General features: G+C 44.5%; 1 protein-coding gene across 1 annotated transcript; it reads right to left on the reverse strand.

Moving 5' to 3' along the window:
- Positions 1–3897: 3897 nt before the first annotated feature.
- syt19 (synaptotagmin XIX) lies at positions 3898–11800 on the reverse strand. The gene is made up of 5 exons (XM_061222541.1): positions 11629–11800; positions 7598–7965; positions 6235–6354; positions 4564–4675; positions 3898–4205 (listed from the first exon to the last, which is right to left on the reverse strand). The coding sequence occupies exons 1-5, from the start codon at positions 11798–11800 to the stop codon at positions 3898–3900; spliced, it is 1080 nt and encodes a 359-aa protein (XP_061078525.1).
- Between the last annotated feature and the right edge of the window lie 10124 nt (positions 11801–21924).

Genomic DNA, 21924 nt, shown 5'->3' on the forward strand with positions numbered 1-21924 from the left:
TTCTTGGGAAATGTTTACTGGGCATGTCATTGGGACAGGAGTTGTTATGGTAACATATTGCAGAGTTGGTCAGTAATTGGCCACAGTATTATAAAGGGCATACACATGCCATTTCAGTCAGCTTACCTGGGTGACGTTCAGCCCGGACAAAACAGTGCCACGTTGAACATCCTTGCAGACCTTGGGTACGGTTTGCTCCGACAGCATTCTTCAGGCTTTAAAGTCTAGGCCTACACCATTATTAATTTGGGTTACACCCCTGACACACCCACCACACAGGAGCAAACATACCGCTAAGCCGGTTGCAAAATGTTGAAAACGTATAATTCAACCCGGAAACTGTAGCAAAAAAGTTTCTGCGCCCCTGCTGCAGACTGCACCCAGATGTTTTGTTGAGTCTCATTTCCGTTTAAAAATGTCAATGTAACATTTTGTGATCCTGAGGCTATCCTAAACCTGACATGCGCAACAAGGGCCCTATCCATTTTTCACACTGTCACACTGAATAGTTTCAGATCTTTAGACAAAATAATGTAGGATGAGGCAAAGGTCAATTAATTTAATTTATTTCACTTCAGTGAAAAAGTTAAAACACCCATGCAACCCCTGTGAAGAATTGCTGAAAATTAATAACTGGTTTCACCACCTTTCGTTGCAATAATTGCAACAAAACCCTTCCTAAAATTTGATATCAGTCTTTCACGTCGCTGTGGAGGAATTTTAGCCCACTATTCTTTGCCAAACTGCTTTAATTCAGACAAATTTGTTGGCTTTTGGGCACAAAATGCATATTTCACTGCATCTCTAGCTCTACCCACATAAGGCTGCATCATTGAATCAGTAACATCAACTGCTGCTTCCCTTGACTGCAAGGTGTTCAAAGCAAATTGTTAAAATATATTTAAAACATGGAAGAACTCGAACACATATTTTCAAGAAGTGTAATTGAATCTGGAACCACCCCCCAATACTTTAGAGCAGGGATGGGCATCTCCAGTCCTGGAGGGCTGGTGTGTATGCAGGATCTGCTAATTAGCCATATGCACCTTGACCGATTTACTCGTAAATTGGACCACAATAAAATGCTACAGGACGAGAACATTATACAGCGCTCAGCGTAAATGAGTACACCCCCTTCGAAAAGTAACATTTTAAACAATATCTCAATGAACACAAAAACAATTTCCAAAATGTTGACAAGACTAAGTTTTATTTAACATCTGTTTAACTTATAACATGAAAGTAAGGTTAATAATATAACTTGGAGAACAAAATTTTCAGTTTTACTCAAATTAGGGTGATGCAAAAATGAATACACCTCACTGAAGGTCTCTGGAGCAAAGCTAAATTTTAGACTACAAATGTCTAATTTAACAATAATCAACCACAGGTGAGTCTAATTATTCATTACACAGGTGTCCAGCAGACTGTTGACTATAAAAGGGTGTTACTTCCCTTCCCATTTCATGTTGTTAGCAATGGCACCACATGGAAGAGAAATGTCGAGAGACCTGAGAAAGAAAATAATTTCTTTACACCGCAAAGGTGAAGGCTACAAGAAGATCAGCAAAGCTTTACTCATCAGTCAGAATACTATAGCAAAAGTGAGACAAAAATTTTAAAAAGATGGAACTGCAACCATCTCACAGAGACATCCAGGCCGTCCATGGAAGTTACCACCTCGACAGCAGCGTCTCCTGATGAGAAGGGTCGAAGAAAATCGGCATGCAAGTTCACTGCAGTTATCTAAGGAAGTAGAAAGCCAAACTGAGGTGACTATTTCTCGTGACACAATACGGCGTACACTGCAGAGGAATGGCATGCGTCGATGCCGTCCACGAAGGAAGCCTCTCCTAAAGCCCAGGCACAAAAAAGCCCGCCTAGAGTTTGCCAGGGCCCATGCTGACAAAGATGAAGACTACTGGGACTCTATACTCTGGAGTGATGAGACGAAGATGAATGTTTTTGGAACTGATGGCTTCAAAACTGTATGGCGTCGCAAAGGTGAGGAATACAAAGAAAAATGCATGGTGCCTACAGTGAAACGTGGTGGCAGTGTCCTTATGTGGGGTTGCATGAGTGCTGCTGGTGTCGGGGAGCTGCATTTCATTCATGGCATCATGAATTGACAGATGTATTGCTCTATACTGAAAGAGAAGATGCTACCATCTCTCCGTGCCCTTGGTCGTCATGCACTTTTCCAACATGACAATGATCCTAAACACACATCTAAGGCCACTGTTAGATTTCAGTGAGAACAGGGTGAAAGTGATTCAGTGGTATGTGTCCTGATCTGAACCCAATTGAACACCTGTGGGGAATTCTGAAGAGACATGTTAAGCATCACTCTCCATCCAGCATCCAGTCTCTAAAAGAGGTCATTCTTGAAGAATGGAAAAAGATCGATGTAGCAAAATGTTGTCAACTTGTTCATTCCATGCCTAGAAGACTTGGTGCTGTCATTAAAAATCATGGGGGCCATACAAAGTACTAGATGTAGTAGTTTTTGTTGTGGGGTGTACTCATTTTTGCATCACCCTTATTTGAGTAAAACTGAAAAATGTGGAATCTAAGTTATTAGATATAGAATATTAAGATTAAACTTGGTCTTGTCAACATTTTGGAAATGGTTTTTGTGTTCATTGAGATATTGTTTAAAATGTTACTTTTCAAAGGGGTGTACTCATTTACGCTGAGCACTGTACATACAGCTGCTATTTTTATCACAGGATGTGGCTAAAAATGACCGATCATGTAAACGATTGGGCTGATTAAATAATTAAGAGCTGAAGTTGGTCTGGAAATGAGAAGCAGATACAGCCTGCCTTGCCCTTCCCTGCTTTAGAGAGAGGGGGTGGATAGGACACAGCAATGTTTCCACTGGCCCAAATGGTGCGTGCGGGCGGGCGTCGGCCAGTGGCAGATAACCAGCCGTGTGTGTTTGTGTGTTTGTGCTTATCAGTGTGCTGCTCATTGGGAAAATGTCATGTCCGTTAAACCGACCTCATAACACTGTACACAAAGAAATGCTGTGTGGTGTGGGGGCGGAGTCGCATGAAATGATTCCGCACCAAACAAACCTATTGTGTGTGTTTTGCTCAGGATATTTTCATTACAAATATTGTCATATCCTGTCCAGCCAGATCCTCTCTGTGTGGAGTTTGCATGTTCCCCCCGTGTTTGCGTGGGTGTCCTCTGGGTGCTCCGGTTTCCTCCCACACTCAAAGACATGCATGTCAGGTTAGGTGTGTTCCTGCTATTGTCCTTGACCAAAAAAGATGAAAGAAAAAGAAGTGAAGATGGGGAAATCGAGAAAACGTGAATTAGGCAAAATGGAATGTTCTTGCTCCTTCAAACGTCAGACGTACCAACATAAAAAAAAAAAAAATTTCCACAATGGATGCACCAATGTTTTCTTGCTCAAAGGAAAGATTGGGAGATCCTAACTTCTACCTCTAGCTCTGAGAAGGAACTTTTAAGGGGTTTGAATATCTACCCAATTTCCAGGTCAGCAACAAGGAAAGGAAAAAAGTGGAGAAAAATAAGCATTTGGAATGAGCCCCTGGTTTTGCCACTTGGTAGGATTCATGTAGGATCAGAAATAGGGTTAAATTAACTCTGTGTTGATTAATTTTAGTATTACAATCTTCTTCGGGTGTTACTGTTGATGTACAGTGTCATGTGACCAGTATCAGGCATGTCATGGACTATTGAGACCAATCAGCAGCCAGTTTAGACAGTCTTGCCGCAGTTTCCTAAACTTACTTCCTGAATCCGAACTGTGCTCTGATTGGATGGTGTGCCAGTGCACAGAAGGGTGGGTCTCCAGTCGACACAGGTGTGACAGAGTTGTCCAGGAAGTACAGGTTATGTATCGTGCTCCCATTGGCCGAGGCTTCAAATTAACAGCAGGTGCCACTTTGCGATTGGTTGACGGAGGGAACGCATCATCAGACTCCAGTGCTCATCCTCAGCCTTCCTCCCCTTCCTCAGGTTGACCTGGCCAATCAGGCGCTTGGGTGACCTCTTGCCCTCAGCCACTTCGTACACTGATACCACGATGGAGCACTCGGTGACTTGAGGGTCAGGAAGGGCAAAGGTCATGACCTCGTCAAAGACCGTCACCTCCCACCTGGTCTTCATGGTGGTCTTCTGGTGCCGGAGATTACGCCTGTTACACACCACAGATGTCCGAGCATACAGAGCTGCAACAGGAGAGACGCATTTAGGTCATGGTGTCACATCCTGTGATCAGACCACACTGTCTGCAGGTTTAACTCCAGTCCTGGAGGGGCCGCAGTGTCTGCGGGTTTAACTCCAGTCCTGGAGGGGCCGCAGTGTCTGCGGGTTTAACTCCAGTCCTGGAGGGGCCGCAGTGTCTGCGGGTTTAACTCCAGTCCTGGAGGGGCCGCAGTGTCTGCGGGTTTAAATCCAGTCCTGGAGGGGCCGCAGTGTCTGCGGGTTTAACTCCAGTCTTGGACTTAACTAATAGTATCGGATCAATTCACACGTGTTGAATAATAAAAAATGAATTCATCGGCAAAAATAAAACTCCGGACTCACATTTGTGTTTACTTGGGGACTGAGAGAGTGTTCTGATCTTCAGAAGGCCCACTTCCAGCCTCTGGGAGGTGGGGAGGTATTTCAGAGAGAGAAGCACCTCTCCCACTGGATCCTGCAAATAACACAGGGTCTAATTATCCAAGATTCAACGCATTAATGCTTGTGTTTGTGTGGGCTTAGTTTGGAACAGGAGTGGGACATTTCAGTTCTGTAAGGCTGGTTTTCTTGATGAGACCAATTAGCTTGTCTCGTCGAGAAATGCACGGATGTGCATTAATATAAAAATGCACAAAAGTATTCCAATAATGTACTTTTTGGAATTTTAGCTACTTGAGAAGCTCAGAAAGGACAGTGTGAGACACGTGTGAGAGAAGTATTCTGTAGACAGGATCGCAGTAAAAAATTTAAAGGTACAATAGGTAAGATTTCTGTGTTAAAACATTGTTAAAAGACCATTGCAAATCCCTTCCTATCGTAGAAAAAGGCTCACTGACATGTTGACTCACCCTCTGCCTGTCTTTATAGTCCTTAAATTTGGGTTTCAAAATATATAGTTGACGGCCCAACACATTGTATAGCTGTACAATAATTCAAGCTCATTGGTTGAAAATTGGTTCAAATTGCAACAGCCAATGGCGTTTCAACGTCAGCGCGTTTACAGGGAACGGGGCGGTATAAACAGTGTTGTGGTTTGAAGGGGTTTGTTGCTGCTTTTCCTCTCTTGACCGTTAGAAGTCTGAAATTACCTATTGTACCTTTACTATACCGTAAGAAAAGTATTCTGTAGACAGGATCACAGTAAAAAGTTTAATATACCAAAGGGTACAGGCAATGTTGAGCTGTCCTTTACAAGCTTGTCTAGTGGTTAAAATGACAAAAAGGAACATCATTGGAATAAGATTATGCTTTTTAATATTGATGCACAGCAGTAAGAGTGGCCCAGATAACAGGACCGTGAAATGTTTACTGTGGCGACGGTTTTGAATGAAACGCAATAAAAGCAACTCTTTTCCTCTCATGTCGCTGTCCTATGTGTTGAACCTGATTCATTCCCCCTGACAACAGCAGGCCTGAAGTACACGGATCTGCTTCATTGGTACGTCAGACACGTTCAGGCCAAAATTTGGGTCAGACTGAGATTCTGTAATTGCTGTAAAATTGCTGTGCGTGTACAATATTAATGCGAGACCTCTGACCCTGAGAATTAACATAACTCCCAGACTACACATAGATGGGAGTAGGACCCCAGATGTATTCTTTTTCTCTTTTTAAATTTGTCTTCTTATAAACTACAAGTTTTCCATATACTGTGCACTATATACAATACATGCTATATACACTATCATCTGGTGTGTGGTGAGCATTCTGGAGCAAAATGGCAGCCGCGCATCACCCAGGTTGGTGCTACACATGGCTGACATGAGTTTCCCCCTCATCACTGTAAAGTGCTTTGAATGTGCCATATGAATTTAATGATCTATCTATCCATATCCAAATCATAATCTGAGCCAACTACCTATATCATTGTCCAATTTCATGATACTGATCAATATCCAATCTGTTACATTTTCAATAGACTTTCCATGTATGTAGCTATCCGTATTCACTTTCTCAATACCAGATGCACAGATATACCCGATGCTGAAGGCCATTGAAGGCCACATCTCCCACCTTCCTGAGCAGCTGTAAGTCCTGCTGGATCTCCAGGGGATCCCCCAGGTTCATTCCACCCAGATCAGCTCTAACCTCTCCCAGAATTCCCTGCCTGGAATGCTTATTAACATCCCTCACCTACAGGGGAATATGAGTCACGTTTATTATTTAAAAAATGTTTTACCTGCAAACATTTATCCACCTGCTGTAGTAGCCTCCCTCCAATGTGTTGGATCTCGATTCAGGAGAAAACACGCACTAACATACATGTCCAGTCTCAATTCAGGACAGAACACACAATAACATGTATGTCAGATCTCAATTCAGGAGCGACCTCACAACAACACTTGTGTTGGATCTCAATTTAGGAGAGAATGCACAATAATGTGCATTGTCCAGTCTCAATTGAGACTTGAGTGAGGGAGACTGACTGCAGTTACCTGGTCCACCACAGCAGGGGGCGCTGTTGTACACTGAGGTGGGGACAGTCCTCAACGTACAGTCAGTCTTGTGTCTCTCCATTGGACATTTAGCTGAAGTAGTACATTTAATCGTGGGACACATCTCTCAGCCAAATCTTACAGAAAACATGCTGAAACATTGTTTTGATGCTATATTTTACTTTAGTGTAGCTAGTAGTATAGTGTATGTAGTTCCTGTGGGGGTGTGCATTTATAAGCTCTTGCTGGGTGCCTTTTGTAACAGGAACGTACAGTATTAACTGGACTCTTTCTCTCAAACGGCACCAAAAGGCAGCACCAAAAACTCAAGATATTCACGCTGTCGGGAAGCCTTTGAAAATTATGATAGTGCTGTTATTTTAAGGAGCTCCCAGCTGTGTCTCCTTATCAATTTAGTACGCAACTGAAGTGGAGGCTGTACAAACATGGAAATGTCTGTGAATACAGAATTTAGACTGAGCTTCTGTCTAAATAAAACACTGGATTAATTACAACTCTGATTTTTGTGGCAGTACAAGTATCTGTGGCTCCCGTGTTTGCTTTTTCTGTAATTGGAAATAGTCTTTGGGATGAAAGCTTTTGGACCCTTCCAAATACCCGTCCAACACCATGCGTCATGAGCGTTCAGGCACAAAATGGCTGCCGTGCTTCACCCAGGTTGGGGAGCTACACCTTGGCGGTACACTTTCTCCCGCTGAGAGTAAAGCACTCTAACATCATCAGATGAGAATCATTATAGAATTGCAATCTATTATTATTGGTGGTAGTATTAGTATTAATGTTACTCTATTATTCATATGTATTTATTATTATGATTATGATTATGATTATTATTGTTAAAAGTATTAATTCTCCCAAAGTGAGTTTGTAATACTAAGAGAATTGCAGTGCTTTGGCCTGGCCAGTAGAGAGCGCTGTACCTCCAGCCTGACGGTGGTGTGTGGGATCTCTTTCTCTGGCAGTGGGCAGGAGAACTCATCTCCGGAGGCAGGGTTAGTGCTGTCCGTCACCGTGGGCGACTGCCACTCACTCAGCACGCAGTACAGCGGGGGGGAGGTGGGCGTGTCCTTAGGCCCCGCCCACATGACCCGCACAATGACCAGGGGGTCCCTCCCCCTCGCGAGGCTGTGCCCCGCCCCTCGCTCCTGGGCTCCCCGCAGCCCTCGGGCCCCCAGGACCCTCAGTAGCAGCTGGGCCCGGGGCCGGTCGTACAGCAGGGAGAAATGCAGAGAGCCCTGGGCCTGCAGGGGCCAGCCAGGCGGGGGGCTGCCACTCAGGCTGGGGGAGGCTGCAGGGGAGGGGGGGTGGCTGAGCCTGCGGGGGGCTTCATCCAGCTCCTCTACCTGGAGAGGAGCAGCCACAGCGGGGTTAGCTGTGTGTGTGTGTGTGTGTGTGTGTGTCTGTGCGTGAGCATCTGTGTGACTGTGCGTGTGTCTGAGTGAGTGTGTGTGTGTGTGTGTATGAGTATGGCTGTGTGTGTGTGTGTCTGAATGTGTGTGTGTGTGTGTGTCTGTGCGTGAGCATCTGTGTGACTGTGTGTGTGTCTGAGTGAGTGAGTGTGTGTGTGTGTGTGTATGAGTATGACTATATGTGTGTGTGTGTGTATGAGTGTGACTATATGTGCGTGTGCGTGTGTCTGAATGTGTGTGTGTATGTGACTGTGTGTGTGTGTGTAACTGTGTGTGTGTGCGTGTGTCTGATTGTGTGTGTGTGTGTGTGTGTCTGTGTGTGAGCATCTGTGTGACTGTGTGTGTGTCTGAATGTGTGTGTGTGTGTGCCTGCGTGTGTAACTGTGTGTGTGTGTGTGTGTGTGTGTATGAGTGTGACTATATGTATGTGTGTGTGTGTGTGTGTGTCTGTGAGTGAGCGTCTGTGTGACTGTGTGTGTGTGCTGATCTACAATGTTAAATCTACAATAAAGCATGCAAAAAGTGAAAGGGTCTGAATAATTTCTGATGCCACCGTATCTGCGTTTCTGTGCGGGCATGGATACTCACAGATGCTAATCATACTCCTGCCATCTTAGCTCTGATATCTGGCTGGTTAGAAGCGCAGCTTAACCATGAGAAAAGCATATTATGTGTGTTTCCGCATGGTAAACACTACTGAAAACCACAAACCATTGCAAACGCCTTATTGCTGATCAAATATCTGTATCTGCGTGGGCTCCTGTTCGCAGTGAGTTGACACTAAGGTAAAAAACTTGTTCTGCTCGTAAACAGGGTGATGGTATTCCACCCGTACACCTTTATGAGAGAAATAACACCGGATGAAGGAGTCTTACAGCTTGCGACTTCTGCTGCATGCTGGGTGTCTGAGTATTTGAGCCGTAGCCTCCTTCCTTTGCAGGCTCATCCCCTGCGCACAGCAAGCTGTCCACTGGAGAAAAAAACAATTCTAAAAGCATATACAGTACTGTGCAGTCTTAGGCATCCTAGACTTTATTGTATTTAAAAAAATGTGTGCGTTAGTATAAAAGCACACATTTCAGATTTGCAAATATTTATTTTCCCAAAGATTTACTTTTACAGAGACATTTTTGTATTTAATTAAAAAAAAGTAAAATATTACTGTAAGCAATTGATTACTTTTTACTTAAAAACTTGATCAAGGCTGTCTGAGTTCAGGGGCAAGGAGCCGACCAAAGTCTGCAGAAGAACTGTGTCATGTTCTCCAACATGCTTGGAACAACCTCCCTGCTGATTGTCTTATAGAACTGCAGGACAGCGTTGGCTATCTCAGAGAAGTGATGCAGTTTTAATGCCGAAGGGTGGTCACAAAAAATATTGATTTGATTCAGTTTTGAACTATTCTGCCAAATTACTAAAATGTAATGTAAAATGCATAGTATGTTTATTTAAGACCTTTCATTGAATTATTTTTGAAAGAATATTATCTGTACAGAATGATATACTGGTGCCTAAGACTTTTGCACAGTACTGTACTGTATTTTCTCATACATTATACAGTTCATGCTGCTAGTGAAGTAGGGTTCAGTAATAATGGGTGCCAATTAAGTAAAGGGTCATATTGTTCAAGAACCTTTTGTTTGCTATTGCATTTTACTAAGGCCTATTACAATATGTTAGTGTTGTTTTCTTTGCATTACATGTTCGTTGATGCTGTGGAAATTGTGGATGTCAATAATGATGATGATAATGATTATTATTTTGTGAATGAATTGGAGAAATGGAGAAATTTCCTGAAACATTCAGTGCATGATATATCACGTCCTCCAGTCGATTTCCTGCATCCGAATTGTGCATCTGAAGCTGTAATTTGGCACAGGGAAAGGTTTTAAACATGATACATGGGGGCTTGTAGACTGTGTAACCCACAGCGGCTTTGTAACCGCAGTTCTGTCAGTGTGCCAAAGGGGGCGCTGGTGGTCAAGGCCCCATTGTGTGGAGTGTGATTCTTCAGGATGAGTTTGGTTGGCAGAATGAGACATAAATGGAAATTAGCAAAGGATAAATTCTGCACAGATCCTAGGAAGTATTTTTTCATGCAGCGAGTGGTCACTGTGTGGAATAGCTTGCCGGGACATGTAGTGGAGGCAGAAACACTGGGGGTTCAAGACCAGGCTTGGTGCAATGCTAGATACTATTTAGCTTCTAGGCAAACTAAGCAGTCGGTACGCTTTAGTGGTTGTAAAAGGTGAGCATTGCTGGACTGAATGCTCTGTTCTCCCCATTATGTTATGTTATGGGTGTGTGTGCTATGTTCTGAGTTCTGATTGAAAATGTTTCTCAGTTTCCTTTGCTTGATTCATTCTGAATTCGTCACAGGGAAACAAGATACGAGACTAAAGGAAAGCAGGGGGGAAGCAATATAAAAGTAATAAAAATGACATCTGTGGCCGCCTGTAGCCTAGTGGCTAAAGTACATGACTGGTACCTGGAGAATTGATGGCTCAAGCCCTGATGTAGCACAGCTGTTGGGCCTTAACCCCACATTGCTCTCGGGGGGATTGTCCCCTGGTTAGTCTAATCAACTGTAAGTTGCTTTGCATAAAAGTGGCGGCTAAATAGCAAATTATTATTCATTATTATTAGAATTATTCATTTGAGCCCTTCCTTCATTCACACACACACACACACACACACACACATCATTCAGCAGTGATACTGAGACTGCCAGCACCTACCACAATCCCTTTATGTCCAGCTGACTTGTATCATAAATTGTGTTTCTCTTGCTAATTGTTTGCTATTATCTTACTGTTACCATAAGCTGTTTATTCATGTTGTCATACGAGGAAGTGTTTTTTCCTAAAATGTGATGTATAAACGATTAACCTGTGGGTCCATCTCCTCATCTGGCAGGCATCCACCATTTCTGTAACTGACGTGGCTTCCAACTGACATTTGAAGGTGCAAGGATGTTCCATTTGTCTTTTCTTTTACATTACATTAATGGCATTTGGCAGATGCTCTTATTCAGAGCGACGTACAGTTGATTAGACTAAGCAGGAGAAAATCCTCCCCTGGAGCAATGCAGGGCTAAAGGCCTTGCTCAAGGGTCCAAAGGCAGTGCGGATCTTATCATGGCTACACCGGGGATCAACCTTGTGTGTCCCAGTCATGTACCTTCACCACTACGCTACAGGCCCCTTCTTCTTCTTCCTTCTTTCTCCTTTTCCTAGCCACACTCCCCCACTTGCCCCTAGCTCAAGGGTGGAGCTCGGGGCAAGAAAAGGAGGAAGAAAAAGAAAAAAGAGGTGAAAAATAAAGGATTGGAATGAGCCCCCTGTCTCATCTGTTCACAGCTGGGGGTATGTGGGTGAACAGAAAATGGAACATCCTTCTACTGCTCAGCCTACCGCACAATGAACAAACACGATAAATGGTAAATACCGGGTGTCTGTGGGACACCTTCAGGGGCTTGTTGTAGCTGCAGGGCTCTGAGAGAGGCAGTCTGTGCAAATGCAGTATAAACACAGAGGACTTACCCAGCCTCTGTGAGGCGGGGGTCAGTGTGTAGTACCGGTACACCTGCCACACCAGGATGATTACGGCCACAGCCAATAGCAGGACAGAGATTCCCAGGATGCTGTACTTGATGTCATCGGGGAATGGCATGCGCACCTGAATGGACAGCTGCAAGGTGGAGGGGAAGTTCATGCTTCCGCCCTGCAGTCAAAACCAAGAGCAACAAAGCAGCAGTGTGAACTCCCACAACATAACCAACACTGTCAACTCCCACAACAAACCAACATGACCAGCAACTTCTACAACAAACCAGCAGTGTCAACTCCCACAACATAACCAGCAACTTCCATAACAAACCAACATGAGCAGCAACTTCCACAACAAATCAACAATGTCAACTTCCACAACAAACACTGTCACTGGAAATCAGACATTAACCTGTTAGGCAGGCACAGTTCCTGTATATTACTGACAGCTTAAGAAAAGCTCACCTATTTTACCAATGTTCCGAGCAAACATTCTTATTCTTGTGCATTTTGGCTGATGAGCTTTCATTGAAATTTCCCAGGGGTCTGTGGGAGTGTTTACCAGCATCAAAAGAGCTGAAGTATTTCCAATATAATATTTTATTTTATTTTTTAACTCAGGCCTGGTGTCAACATCATCTTCAAACAGAACTGGGACTCACAAAATCTCAATGGCCACTAAATTACCCATCCTGTACAACTACTGAAACAAATGGGTTATGTTTCATATCTTTATCCAATGGCCTTCAAATGTATGAACACTGTATCTTTTAACAGAACACAGCAGCTGTTAAACAGTACATGGGAACATATGTAAATTATGGTGCCATAACATCATGCACATATCAACAAGGCCTGTAGATATTGAGAACAATATGACATTTAATGATGACGATTATCTCAGTGCTAGGACAACGTATTCAGCTTTGCATGTAGGTTTCTGCCCCACTACTTCACCACAACTGAACTACCCCTCTATACTCAATTGCCCCTCTCTAGTGAAGTGCCCCACAACTGAACTGGCCCTCCATACTCAATTGACCCTTTCTAGTGAACTGCCCCTCCATACTCAATTTCCCCTCTCTAGTGAACTGCCCCACAACTGAACTGCCCCTCAATACTCAGTTGCCCCTCTCTACTGAACTGCCCCTGTATACAGAAAGGCACTAGTTCATTTTTCCCTCTCGCTGATCACACAGCTGCCTGAAAGATTGTTTTGGTTGAGGGTGGATGCCGTTGATTATAGTTTGCTGGAATGGGTCGGCCTCAGAACAGCTCCTGCTGTACTTATCAATTAGAGTTTCATCTCCGCGAGTCGCAGGAGGGGCGTGCATCTCATTTCCTGTCCGCCCGGCCCTCGCTTACCTCACCCAGAGAAACGAGCTGTTGCTGGCTCTTATGATTTTTCATTTTCCGGCACATATTAATAAGGCAGGGCTGCCAGCTGCGCAAACAGAACACAATCTCCGCTCCGGTTTTCCGGGTCGCACGCGGATAACTGGATGAACTTTCCGCTCCTGCGGCACCTGTCGTCATTAGACACGGCAGCACGCTGGAGCACGGAACACTCCACGGAATGAAAACCCCCAGCAGGGGTGTGCAGAGAGGAGTCAGACGCCGGACACACACCTGCGACTTTACCGTTTATCCTGCTGTCTCTATGCGCTGTCTGTCTCTTTCATCAGCCACACGTCCATCCTGCTGTCTCCCGTGCTGCTCTGTTCTGACCGTCTGTTCCCGGATAAACGTGTGGGAGGAGCTTTCCTGCCTCCTCATCTTCATCTCTTCCTCCTCCCTCCTTGGACACACACACACACACACAGACACACATGGGGGTCACACACACACACACACACACAGACACAAATACACACACACACACACACACACACATGGGGGTCACACGCACACACACACACACACACACACACACAGACACAAACACACACACACACACACATGGGGGTCACACACACACACACACACAGACACAAACACACACACACAGACACACACAAACACACACACACACACACACAAGGGGGGCACACACACACACACAAACACACACACACAGACACACACACACACACACACACAAGGGGGGCACACACACAAACACACACAAGAGGGTCACACACACACACACACACACACACACGGAGGTCACAGACACAGACACACACATACTTGGGGAGGTCAGCGACTCAGGGAGGGGGGGGAGCACAGACTCACACTTGGGGTCACAGACTCGGTGGGGGTCTCAGATTCAGGGGGGGGGGTCTCAGATTCAGGGGTGTGTCCTGCTGTCCCTGCCTGTGGGACGGCCCGTGCATGCTGTCTGCAGTCCAGAGGAATATCCAAATGAGCTCCCGCTCTGCAGATTAGATAACTCCCGGAACAGATCAAACAGCTTTACTTATTCAAACTCTGTCTGTAATACTGTGTACAGAGCACTTTCATGTTCAAAGCCCTTTGGGGAAAGTCAAGTGTTCCCTTATTGGATTATGTTTCTTTTCTCTGTCCTCAACATAAAAAACCCCAAAAACAAACAAAAGATTGTAGACCATGTACTGTAACTGGCAGTGAGAGGTGCTCTGGTTCACAAGCTTAGTCCTGGGGCCCCACTGTGTACACTGGCTCTCGTTCCAACCGTCATCACCACCTCTGAACTGTTAATGCCGTTTGGCCTGTTTATGGTGATATCATAAATGGTGATATCATAAATGTGCACGATATGAAGAATCGATGTTCCATATTCACACCCCCGGATATTCAAACAGTCAGATCAGCGTATGCTTACATTCTCTGTAATGACCTGTGTTTGAAGCGTTTCATTTTGAAGGACTTTACATTCAACTGTAGACTGACGGGTGAAATAAGTTTGGACCTAATTCTTGAAAGATGGTTTAATGCTTTATCTGTGAGGTTTTTATCTGTATGTTACAGACTAAAACTGTGTGGTCACTTGCTACTGTAGAAAGTTGCAAACCGCTTTGCCTGGGAGATACTGTACACAGTGTGTACCAATACATGGTCATGAATGATAACAAAACTGACAGATTTTAAGAACTGTTTCAAGTGTGCTGCAAATTAAACTAAACTGAAATGTGATGTTGTGTATGTGTGAGATACAGGCTGGCATGTAAAAGAATAGCTTTTGACAGAAGTGTGCTGTGAGGGTTGTAATGCTTTGGTTGGGCCTCTAGAGGGCGACAGAAGGCCGCCACTTCATGAAGCCAATTTGAGGGGCCCAAGCTGCTCTCCTTCCCTAAGTGAAGCCTGGAAGGCAGCAGCTTGCAGAACTATGAAACTAATCACGATGGGTTTAGCAAACTAGCTAGCTAAGTAATGTAGATACAGATAGATTCTATAAAAATACAATTTGAATAAATGTTTATTATTTACATACAGGAAGAGTGAAATGTCTTGTAGAATAGAATATTTTACCAGAGAGCAAATGGGGGAAAAAATTCTGTACGCTGCAAAAAGTCTTGAGACTTGGAACAAGTGGACAAGTGGAATTTTCTAAAGCCCAAATATAAGAATAAAATTCTTGTTGAGACTGCATATTTGTAGTTTTTTTTGCTGCATAATGCTGATTTCTTGGGAGAGAAACTTATGATGAAACTTCTGAGGAAACGGTAGCGGAATTCTGCAGGGGCGTCCACACCATCCTTGAACACCGTCTGTGATGTCACGATAAGACGAGGAGAGCGAGAGTGCCTTTCTCTCTTCCGTGCTCATTCTTTTCTGTACCTGCATCCCTCTCTCCCTCCCTCTGAGAGATATCATCTAGCTCTCCCTCTCTCTGTGTGACAGGAGTGACCAGAATCAGACATCATTCATCAAAGAAGAAGAATAAAGAGAGAGAGAAAGAGGGAGAAGAGGAGGGGGGTGGGAGAGAATGAGAGAGAGAAAGAGAGAGATAAAGAAGGTGAAGTGGAGGGGGAGAGAGAAAATGAGAGAGGAAGAGAGAGGGGGAGGGAAGGGGAGAGAGAATAAGAGAGAGGAGAGAGAAAGAGAGAGAGGGGGGGAGAGAGAGACTTTTGACTTTGAACACACCTTTATTGGCACATTATTATATTAAATTGAATGATTTACAATCCACAATAAATAAAATGCAACAAAAAACCCCCCACAAAAAATAACTATAAGCATTCCCACTTCAAGTTTAATTTAGCACTATTACCTCTTAATTCCGCAAGCATGGAGAAGGTAAAACCTCCTAGCCCCCAGCTGTGAATGCATTCTTAGGGAGAGAGAGATATGTGTTGTGTTGTGTGGGTTCCATGTTTTTGTGTACAATATAATATTATTGTGTTCCTTTGGCAAAATGACTGTGGTTGTCCTGCCAATGAAGCAAATTGAAATTGAGAGAGAAGGGGGATGCAGAGGGGGAAAGGGAAAGGGAGAGGGAGAGGGTGGAGAGGGGGAGAGAGAGAGGGAGAGAGGGAGAGAGGAGTGAAAGAAAGGAGGTCAGATCAGTCAGGATAATACCTGTGCTCTTTATTTCTCCCTGAATTACTGGGTAATGAGAGAGTTCCCTCCATTTCAACGCGATCTCTGCCTCGTTCAGACCTCATCTCACTCTGTCGCTCACACTAATGTGATCCTGCTGCGAAAACTCTCCTAAACTCCCACCGCCCTTTGCCCTCGTGTGCCTGACTTCCTTACCCAAAAATAATCCATGGTCTGACGGACAAGCGAAACCCTCACGCCTGCCTGAGCTACTAATGCCGAGTTAAGGATGCACCCAGTTACCACGGGTTACCACGGGTTACCACGGGTTACCACAGGGTTACCAGGTGACATGTCCATACTGACCTGTGTTGTTCATGTGCATCTCAGAAGGTGCAAAAAAAGGTACAAGCGCTTGGGTAGTCTCATTAAATTGTAAAAAGCCAGCAATACAGAATTCATTTGCGCCTTTTTTGCTTGTAAAGGGTACTTATTAATACCCAAATAGAACATTATTGTGCTATTACATGTTATTTAGCTGACACTTTAATCCAAAGTTAAATTAGTTGAGACAGTTGATTAGACTAAGCAGGGGCCAATACCCTCTGGTCCAATGCAGGGTTAAGGGCCTTGCTAAAGGGCCCAACAGCTGCATTGATCTTATCGTGGCTACATTGCGACTTGAACCTCCAACTGTCCGGGTCCTGGCTATGCACCTTAGCCACGAGGCTGCCCCAGGCTGTAGTTTCAGGGTACATTTGGGAAATTTGTTCCCGATGGGAAAAAATGTAGCTCCACAGTATTTTTATTTCTGAGTGTTGGGGGTTTGAGTGCTTTTCTGTCCTCTTCTGAAAAGGGTATAAAAGATTAAAACAGGCCATAAAGCCAGGCTGCTCCCTCATCTATATTTAAACGGTGTTGTGCTTTGGATGGTCGTGTGGACCAGTGTGTGTGTGTGCGTGTGTGTGTGTGCTTTATGGATGTGTATGTGTGGTTTATGGCTATGGGTGTGTGTGTCGTTTCTGGGTGTGTGTGTGTGTGAACGGTTTGGCTCAGAACAGTGTGATCTGAGAGGGGTTTATGGCTGTAGGTGTGTGTGTTTTATGTGTGTGTGGTTTATATGTGTGTGTGTGTGTACGCGTGTGGTTTATAGGTGTTCGTGTGTGTGTGTGTGTGTGGTTTATAGGTGTGTGTGTGTTTGTGTGTGTGTGTTTTCTGGGTGTGTGTGTGAACGATTTGGCTCAGAACAGTGTGATCTGAGAGGGGTTTATGGCTGTAGGTGTGTGTGTTTTATGTGTGTGTGGTTTATAGGTGTGTGTGTGTACGTGTGTGGTTTATAGGTGTGTGTGTGTGTGTGTGTGTGTGTGCGTGTGCGTGTGCGTGTGCGTGTGCGTGTGCGTGTGCGTGTGCGTGTGCGTGTGTGGTTTCTGGGTGTCTGGCTCAAAGCAGGGCAGCCTGTAACGTAGTGGTTAAGGTAAATGACTGGGACAGGTCGGTGGTTCTAATCCCGGATATAGCCACAATAAGATCCGCATAGCTGTTGGGCCCTTGAGCAAGGCCCTTAACACTGCATTGCTCCTGGGGAGAATTGTCTAATCAACTGTACGTCGCTCTGGATAAGAGCGTCTGCCAAATGCCAATAATGTAATGTGTGTGTGTGTGTGTGTGTGTGTGTGTGTGCGCGCACGTGATTTATAGGTGTGTGTGTGTGTGTGTGTGTGGTTTATAGGTATGTGTGTGTGTGTGTATGTGTGTGTGGTTTATAGGTGTGTGTGTGCGTGGTTTCTAGGTGTGTGTGTGTGTGTGTGTGGTTTATAGGTGTGTGTGTGCGTGGTTTATAGGTATGTGTGTGTGTGCGTGTGTGTGTGTGGTTTCTGGGCGTCTGGCTCAGAGCAGTGTGGTCTGTGAGCCACTGACACTAATGGGGTTTATGGGTGTGTGTGTGTGTGGTTTCTAGGTGTGTGTGTGTATGTGTGTGTGGTTTATAGGTGTGTGTGTGTGTGTGGTTTCTGGGTGTCTGGCTCAGAGCAGTGTGGTCTAAGAGCTGCTGTCACTAATGGGGTTGGCGCAGTAGTGTGCTGCTCCCCATCGTTTTCTCTCTGTTCACACTGTGCCTGAAACCAGCCTGATGCTCGTTTGACGTGAACAAAGTTTCCCTGGCGATTGGCCCCTCCCATCCTCCCTCTCCATCTCTTTCCATCTCCCCCCTGCGGATCATTAGAGGAAAGATGAATTGTGTCGTGTACTTTTTCAGCTCCCCTGAAAAATTCCATGATGATGGCTTCAATCCGCCATGTCAAGCTTGATTTATTCCTGTTCTCATTATTTACTTCAGACATTTCCATTTCATCTAGGCTACTGTGACACTGAAATAGGATTGTAGCTTCAGTGACAGAAATGCATTCGGACTGTGCCTGTGTCAATCATTCCGGCCAATCATTGGTCACAATCACTTTTCTGGGGAGTGCTATTGTGACGTCACCATCTCATCCCGTCTCTCCACAATTCCAGCCGTTGTGATGTCATCGCATCCGGTCTTCCACAATGCCGCCATTGTTACATCACCATCTAATCCTTTCTCTCATAATGCCGCCTTTGTGGAATCACAATCGTATTCCGCCTCTCGTCAGGTCCAGAACGCAGCAGGCCTTTTTTAATCATGTATCAAGGGAGCCAAGTGTTGCTCAATGTATGTGTGTGTGCGCGTGTGTGTGAGAGAGATGGCTAATGACACAGCAACACCATTAGCATTAGCCGTCATCACACCACAAGAGGGGGGTGAACTCATGGGACCGGAGGAACAGTGATAGTCAATGCCATCTCATCCTCTCAATAAAAACCACAAGGCGCCCTCATACTGAAATGAATCCCTGAGGCATAGCGTTGGCAAAATAGCTGCTGCTCTGGTTTGAAGATTGCTGGACTAAATTTTCCATTCTGACTATGCAAATAGACAGCGTGTGAAATCAGTCATTATTTAAACATGACCGTCACGGTTGAGGAAGACGGTTGAAAAAGGCTAATAACAAGAGCGAGGAACAGAAATAGTCATAAAAAATGCACATTAGAGTGAAGATGGCGGTGAACTCCGGAGCACACGCAGGGGCTGCGGTTTTTCACAGTAATGGAATGTGCCCTGAGGGCTCTGATTACTGCTCCTCATCAGCATTGCTGTGGATCAAAGCCTTTTCTTAAACTGCATTTCCCAGCATCCTTCAGCCAGCCTTTCCCTGGTTCTGATGCAGACCCGCCACCAAGAGGTCCCAGTCAAGCGCTTTAGCCAATAGCCACGAGGCTATAGGCTGCCCCTGCAACTCATGAATTCACAAAGTTTCAGCCAGATTTGTGTTATAACTCTAAATAATTCAGTGGATTTGAATCACTGGACCCATCTGGAGCTGTTTGTCATTCAACTAACTGGGTTTATTATCAGGGCACTGATACAAGGATACAATGAGCTCCATAATGTTTGGGACAATAACATGTTTCCTTTATTTGGTCTGTCCTCCACAACTGTAGATTTGTAATCAAATGATTCACATGTCATTAAAGTATACAATCTCAGCTCTTATTAAAGGTTATGTTTATACACTTTGATTTCGCAATGTAGAAAATACAGCATTCTTTTATACATTCTTCCCTCCCCTCTGTCAGAGCACCATAATGTTTGGGACATGTTGGAAAATGTAATGAAAGGTGTCATGTTCAGTACTTTGTTGCATATCCTTTGCATGCAATGACTTCATGGAGTGACGTGTATAAATCACCAGGTGCTGGGTGTCTTCTGTGGTGATGCTCTGCCAGGCCTGTACTGTAGCCATCTCTAGCTCCTGCTAGTTTCCAGGGCAATTTGCCTTAAGTGCTCCCTGCAGCAAATGAATCACACATTCAATTGTATTCTGATTGGCTGAATGGCCTGGAAGACACATATCTGATTGGCTGAATGGCCTGGAAGACACATCTGGCATCAGAGCATGGATCTCATCAGGATCCCAGTATGAGCAATTGTCCATTCCTTTTCGTCTACGATAGTTTTTCCAGTTGTGATGTAAACCAAGGGTGTCCAATCTCATCTGAGATGGTTTGGATGCAAGGTTTTAGTTTTTGCCCAGCAATGAAACACGTGACTTTGCTTATCACGGTCTGGATTGAAGACCGAGATTTAGTTAATTAGTTGAATCAGGTGTTGCAGTTCCAGGCCAAAACAAAAACCTGCCCACCAGTCCTCATCAGATAGGGACTTCTGGATTTAATAATTGCGGTCTTCAATCAAGACCTCGATAAGTAGACTCAGGTGGCTTATTCCTTGGATGGAACAAAAACCTGCACCCTCGCCGAACCTTTTTTCATAAGATTGGACACCCCTGATGTAAGCTATGTAGTGGGAATTGGATTATTGCGTACTATACCAATAACAATTCATGTTGTACAGTTGTAAAGTGTCACTGTTACTCACTGTTTCTTCCTGAACTGAGGGGCCCAGCTTTGGACACCTGACATTCACTGGCACTGAGGCACAAAATGGCTGAACATTTCCTAATTAAATAGTAGTGATATGGCAAATGAGTGCACACCGAATTAAGAAATCCATGGATTGCGTAGGGCAAATTCGGTGCGGGTACTCTACTCTAGCTGACCAATAATCTGCCTCCTTGCCCGCCTGCGCTGACTCTGTATGCAGGCTTGCCTTTCCACCACCCCGATTACCACCTGCTGTTTGGATCTGCTTCTGGGTACTGGGGGGTCCCGGTACTCCCCTGTTTAGTATTGAGCTCCCAGTAGAGCTCAATATTTACTTACATATTCTTTAATATGTCAGTTGTCCTGACTATGTACCTGACTAAACTGTTTTCAAAGAAACATTTTTTAAAATGAAAAAACAACAACAGAAACATAAACTCGGTATATAGCCCGATCCCCTCGGAGTCCTCAAGGCATCGACGGATGATGGCAGCACAATCACAAAAGGAGATTTAGACGACTAAATATAGTATTCCATCATCACACTTGACATTTGCTTTGTCTCACTGTCCTCCCCTCTGTAATTGAAAGCCTTGTAAAGTGGGCCTGCTCTGATAAAATAAGACATGGGCTCTTGAAAGTAAGAAAGAAAGAGAAAACCCCCCCCGCCCCCACTTTGCCGATAATTAAGTATTTTACTTTGTATCGCGTTGGTGAGGTGAGTCAAAAAGGTCATCTTCTTTCTCCTCGGAATACGGCTGCCTTCGTTAGGGAGTCTCCTGTAGCCGACGGCAACGGCCTTGTTATCTCGCTACCTTGCAGCTCCAAGTACTAATTACCAGGCTGGCCAGCTGATTACTGGAGCTTTAGAATGAAAGACCTTAAGTGACTCCAGCCTTCTGCCAGTGAGGGGCCTAATTTAGCCTCTATGACAGCCTCTCACTACACGCCAACCTGCAATTAAAGTATACATATATACACACTTGGACAAAATAGTTGGTACCCCTCTGTTAATGAAAGAAAAACCCACAATGGTCACTGAAATAACTTGGAACTGACAAAAGTAATAATAAATAAAAATTTACTGAAAATTAACCAATGAAAATCAGACATTGCTTTTGAATTGTGGTTCAACAGAATCATTTTAAAAAACAAACTAATGAAACAGGCCTGGACAAAAATTATGGTACCCTTAACTTAATATTTTGTTGCACAACCTTTTGAGGCAATCACTGCAATCAAACGATTTCTGTAACTGTCAATGAGACTTCTGCACCTGTCAACAGGTATTTTGGCCCACTCCTTGTGAGCAAAAGTTGTCTCAGGTTTGAAGGGTGCCTTCTCCAGACGGCATATTTCAGCTCCTTC

This window comes from Conger conger, chromosome 15 (genome assembly GCF_963514075.1).
Source record: "Conger conger chromosome 15, fConCon1.1, whole genome shotgun sequence".
Taxonomy (NCBI): domain Eukaryota; kingdom Metazoa; phylum Chordata; class Actinopteri; order Anguilliformes; family Congridae; genus Conger; species Conger conger.